The 6,029-nt window shown below is 40.0% G+C and overlaps 1 protein-coding gene across 1 annotated transcript in view; it reads right to left on the bottom strand.

Annotated features, from left to right (window-relative positions):
* Window positions 1–6,029, bottom strand: part of LOC107753214 (lactosylceramide alpha-2,3-sialyltransferase) — an 11,065-nt gene continuing 5,036 nt past the window's right edge. The window contains 4 exon segments of the mRNA XM_074560222.1: window positions 1–504; window positions 1,236–1,394; window positions 1,481–1,601; window positions 1,824–2,212. Of these exon segments, the coding sequence (XP_074416323.1) occupies window positions 247–504; window positions 1,236–1,394; window positions 1,481–1,601; window positions 1,824–2,212 (927 nt within the window). The 3' untranslated portion in view covers window positions 1–246.

The raw sequence follows: 6,029 nt of genomic DNA, 5'->3' as shown, positions 1-6,029 counted from the left end.
CTTTTTAAAACAAAAGACACTAAAAATGAATGAATTAAATGTTTAATCTAAAACCTTAATCTTTTTGTGATTGGCCTTAATTTGATAAAAAACAGAACAGCCAGAGCATCAGTATCACAGCTTTAAACATGGCAAAATACTCAGCAGTGCTTCATTCGTAGTGTTGTCAATGACTGTTTTCAGTTATTCCCTCACTTTCCTGAATTATTCCTCACACGTGCCACTATGAGAGTCTGTCCCTCTCAGTCATCTTGAACAGAAGTTGCAGTGGATTCCTCCCGTGAGGTCAGTAATACTGCCTGATGTTACGAGACGCTTGAGGAAAACCGTCTCGGTCTGAACGTCATGCATGGCTTCCTTTAGCATGGATGTCATGAGTCTGTGGTCGTAGTAATGGAGAGGAGCGTCTTTCTGGCTGAGGTTATAGCCAAAGCCTGCTAAGCTCACCTCATCACACAGGTATGTTGCCAGATTGAGTGCAGACACTCCTAAAGTAGGGACATTCTGTAGAGAAACAACATTTTAAGAATTGATTTTAAACACACACACACACACACACACACACACACATACACTAGATGCTATGAAATATTTCATATGCAAAAAATTAAAAGAATTGAATATTGAAATATTACTTTAAAAAAAGAAAAGATAAAGGAAATGATACTGTCAAAACTAAAACCACTAGATGGCGGCAACTTTTCAGTTATTCATTAAACTAATTCATTCAAACAGCTGATTCATTTGGAAACGAAGCTTACAAATTAGTCTCCAAATCACTGACTCACTAGATTCATTATTCAACAACTGATTCATTCAGAAATGAAGCAAGTGACTGTCTTTATGAATGAGTCACTGAATCACTTGATTCGTTCAAACTGTGGATTTATTCAGTAATGAATGATCGCTGTGTGTTGATCAGAGATGCTTAACAGTTCTGCTGTGGCTCTGATTGGAACTATTTTCAGTTGTGAAATTGAGCAAAAACAGACAATACTGTCTAAAATGTAACAATATTACTGAACTGTGAGGGTGATTTTTTTTGTCCTCATTTCTAGAATTTTAAACTCATATAACTGCATTCTAACAGATTCCATCATGCAGTCAGTCGTCCTGCATCATGATCATCAGACACTGTAAGATGATGGAACGGGGTATTGCGTTAAATATGTTCATCATTTTAACACATAAAACCTAAACATTTCCCCGTATAAAAGCAATGAAAAGCAGCTCACCTGGTCCCAGCTCCAGAGGCGCTCTCTAACACTGGGATAGTGAAGCAGATCCAAAGCTGTCTCTCTAATAATCTCTGGATTCAGCAGACGGAACTGGGAGGTCTTGAGCGGGAGACTCACCGGCACATTCTGCCAGAAACACAGCCAGTCCCACAGCGACTGAAAGGTGACATGTTAAATGTGACATTCAGACATACTGCACTGATCAAGACAATCATCTGCCTGATGCGCAAACAAGCACTTACAACGGACGTCTTGGTAATCATCGCACGAAGCCAGTGGAAGTCGACAGACTTATAGATCACAGCCACAAATCTAAGATCTGAATCCACTGAATACTTAGGACCGTGTGATATTTCAGTTTTTCTTTTTTGATAAATCTGCAAAAATGTCAACAATTCTGTGTTTTTCTGTCAATATGGGGTGCTGTGTGTACATTAATGAGGAAAAAAAATTAACTTAAATGATTTTAGCAAATGGCTGCAATATAACAAAGAGTGAAAAATTTAAGGGGGTCTGAATACTTTCCGTACCCACTGTATATATATATATATATACACACATGCACACAAACCCACACAAATCCACACACACATCCTTTAGGTAAAATCTGAGAAATTAAGCAGAGCAGACTCTCACCTGATGATGGTATCAAACTGGTTAAAAAGAGGTCCGAGTCCTAGTCCTTTCAGTATTCCTCCATTTCCAATCACTAGACATCGACGACAGTCCCTCCCTCCACGTCTCTCCTCAGAGGAGGCTGGTAGGAGGTCCAGGATCTCCTGAAGCTGGTTCTTCATGTCCAGGAAACCAAACGGTGGGGGATATTGGAATATTTGTTCATTCAGATGAGTGTTCTTGTCCAAGAAGGGCTCTAGCACTGGTGTGGAGCTGTAATGTTCAGCCTCCATTCTCTGTCGGGCAAAAGAAGGTCTGCATTCTTGGGCCAGTATGTCTCGGACATAGGACTGGACACGCTGTAAGTGAAAATACACTGCTTAATGCATACACACATATTAACCCAACTGAAAACATTTATTTTGTGCAATTTACCTCATGGTAAACAGGGCATCAGCAAACATAGAAAATTTATTTCATGCTTTGGCAATCATGGACAGGCACTAGTCTGGTTTAGATCCTACCTGACATTGTTTAAATATCTGACCCCCCAAAAAAGTTAAGTATGTTGTGCCAGAGGGCTCAGTCCTAGGCCCTTTGATATTTTCCCTGAACATGCTCATTTTAGGTCAGTGGTTCATAACTCTGGTTCTAGGGACCCACAGGATTTCTATGTATGAATCAGGCGTGTAAATAAAGAAGAAATATAGAATGCAGTTCTGTGCCCAGGACCGGAGCTGAGAAGAACTGCATTAGTTGATATTAGGAAGCATAGCATTTGCTTTCACAGATATGCAGACAACACAGCTCGATTAATGGATGTTTTCATTACTTGCCACCATTGCCTTTGGACTGTTATTTTTTATTATTATTTTCCCCCCACCACATCACTTGACTTTTCAATTCTCTGCAACAAGCAGGTGTCAGAAACGAAAAGTTGCATAGCACTGCTATCAGTGAACTTCTGCTTTTCTATAAGCGGCAGCGACTGTCAGAGCGTGAATTTAAATTTAAATTTATATTTGTTTATTTAACGGACAGTTTTATCCAAAATTACTTCCAGATGAGGAATATATTTTCATTACAACCACATGCTGTTCTTCCCACACTGATCTAAACAGACAAATCACATGCAGAAGTGCAGGCAGAAGTAGGGCCGCATGATTAATCGAATGCGATAGTCATGCACATCTTGTCAGTAAAGCCGGTTCTGTGATCAGCAGTAAATCTCCATCACATGCTTTCAGATGGAGCAGCATTTACTACACAGAGCCGTAGTTCACTGAAAAGCTACGCCAAAAAAAACCCCCGCAAACAATATATTCACGCAATTATGAAATCGAAGATATCGTTCTGCGATAATGACAGCTGTTTGCGTAGTTTCTCAGTGAACTACGGCTCTGTGTAGTAAATGCTGCTCCTTCTGAAAGCATGTGAAAATACCACATTTAATAACATTTTTACTCCAAACTCACTTCTTAACGTCAGTCGAGTGTTTGAAATAAATCCTTCTGTGAGATGATGTGGCTTCTTACACCGAATAAGGCATGCAACATATTTCATAGCATTCTAAGCAGTGATAAAAGCTATGTCGGCATTGCATTATTATATACTTTATTATAATAAAAATTATAATAAGAACTCAGATAAACCATATATTGTGGTAGTCGTGTGTTTATTAGTTCACGCTGAATCAATGAAAGCAGTTAAATCTTCTGTTTATTCAGCTAGCGCTATAGGGATTGCCTGGGTTTCTTCTGCGAGGTGTATTAGGAGTTTCTCTGGCCTTCAGATGGAGATTTACTGCTGATCACAGAACCCTGCTTCACTGAAAGATACGCATGACAATCGCAGATTTTGCCTTATTGCGATTTTATTGTGATTTATCGTGCAGCCCTAGGCAGAAGTCATTTTTGCTTTTAGTACTTTCAGATAAGCATTCTTAATGCAATTACAATTTGTTTAATGTCCAAAAAGATACATATAGGAAGATTATTTATCCAACTACAATTGGAATGTTCACAAAGTCTTGTAAACCACCAAAACCTTGTAAAAAATGTAAGACAAACACCAGAACATATAGAACATATTAGAGATAAGACTTTAATAAAGACAGAACAGTTGTTTGTCAGTTCTTCTGAAAATAACAGCCGTGCATCAGGGTGTGTTCAGTTTCACACTCACACACACTCACAAACAACCCCAAACACCTCCTCACTGACATTTTAAAGTGAGTTACACTTCATCAATTTTGTGGTGATATCATTAAGTAATAAAATGTTACAGCATTTGGAACCAAGGTAGCCTTTCTCTTAGCCCTTGACAGTTTTGAAATTGTTGTTTTGAATTTGAAGTAATGCCGCACTCAAGTTTAGTCAAAGCCCCAAACAATTATATTTGTTTTATTCTACTCGATGAGACCTTTCAAATGACATATGACACATGACTGTGGATGTGGGCCACTTAAGGCAATGATATGGCACTGCTGGCCTTCTTATGGCTCGGACAAAATGGATGCAAGCCTGAAGTGGCCCATATGTAAAACAGCAAAAATGGCCCAAATGTATCAAATCACATGTGGGCCTCTGTAGGTAAAGATGCGGTGTTGATGGCAATGTGTAATCTGAATGTGGCCCTAAAGTGGCCCATGTGGTAAACCGTGATTATGGCCCAAATAGTGCCAACCAAATGTGGGCCACCTTTGCCAAAAATGTGGCATTATCGACAAAGGCTAATCAGGGTGTAAACCAAATGTGGTCCACATATGTTTCAGCAAATTAAACGTATCTGGGCCAGTTTTGGCAAAGATATGGCACAGTGAGCATTGGCTAATGTGGCTGTGAGTCTAATGTGGCCTACATATGATGCCACAAATATGGCCCAGTTATTAAAACCGTATCTGGGTCAGTTTTGGGAAAGATATGGCACAGTGAGCATTGGCTAATGTGGCTGTGAGTCTAAAGTGACCCGCATATGATGCCACAAATGTGGCCCAGTTATCCTCAAATGTATCTGGGCCAGTTTTGGCAAAGATATGGCATGGTAAGTAGTGGTCGACCGACATGGGTTTTTTGACAGCTGACGCCGATATCTTGGAAAGCATGGTGGCCGATGGCCGATATAAAGCCGATATAATTGTATTTATTTGAATGAATATTTAAGAAATTTGAAATCATTTGAATATTGATTAAAAAATAAATGTGTACAGACTTCTATCCGTATTTAGACAGAACTGTTAACGACGACAGCGAACAAGAGGGAGAATGTGAGCACTTTGTGCGGAGGCGATGCCGTTCTCAGCACCATCAAAATAAAAGTCCCACCTCGAACGCATCAGCCACACAGAAAAACGTATCGGCCGATGCGATATTTAAAAAATGCCAAATATCGGCCGACATATCGGTCGACCACTAATGTTAAGCACTGGCTAATGTGGCTGTGAATCTAAAGTGGCCCGCATATGATGCCACAAATGTGGCCTAGTTATCCTAAAGCGTATCTGGGCCAGTTTTGGCAAAGATATGGCACAGTGAGCACTGGCTAACGTGGCTGTGAGCCTAAAGTGGCCCGCATATGATGCCACAAATATGGCCTAGTTACATCAGGGCTCGACAATAAGGACTGCCTGATGGCCCGGGGCCAGCGTGAAAGACGTTCGGGACAGTAGACGGATTTGTCACTTGCCCGATCGGGCCACTGCAGCATTGCCACGACATTTTATCATTTGCATGGTTTTTTTAAGACTTGTTCATTTAAAAATTCAAGCGATTAAAAAATATTTGGGCGTGAAAGACAACTCCTTTCAGTACTCGCGTGCTGTGTTACTGCAATCATTTTCCCAATGGCCATTTGTGTGGAAATATTACCTTATTATTATACTTAGTCTGTAAACGGCCGTTAACAGAGGCCAGAGATGCTGAAGACGGACACAAAGAGGAGAAAATAGCCTATACTGTAGCAGGTAGAACAAGATCACTGTTCACGATGCGCAAAATATCCACCTTTTTCTTGTCGTAAAAGTAGGCGCGGCCATTTGTAAATTCTATGGGTCTGGCTTCTGGGCTCATCTGCGTCCAGCTATTTTTAGCTGAACAAAACAGTTAATTTTGCTGCTTGATATTGAAAGTTGATGTGTCTTATCATATTATATTAATGTATTATCTTAATTATGAACAC

This window comes from Sinocyclocheilus rhinocerous, unplaced genomic scaffold (assembly GCF_001515625.1).
Source record: "Sinocyclocheilus rhinocerous isolate Xijiao unplaced genomic scaffold, SAMN03320098_v1.1 scaffold1402, whole genome shotgun sequence".
NCBI lineage: Eukaryota > Metazoa > Chordata > Actinopteri > Cypriniformes > Cyprinidae > Sinocyclocheilus > Sinocyclocheilus rhinocerous.
This window is presented reverse-complemented; position numbering and strand designations above follow the sequence as displayed.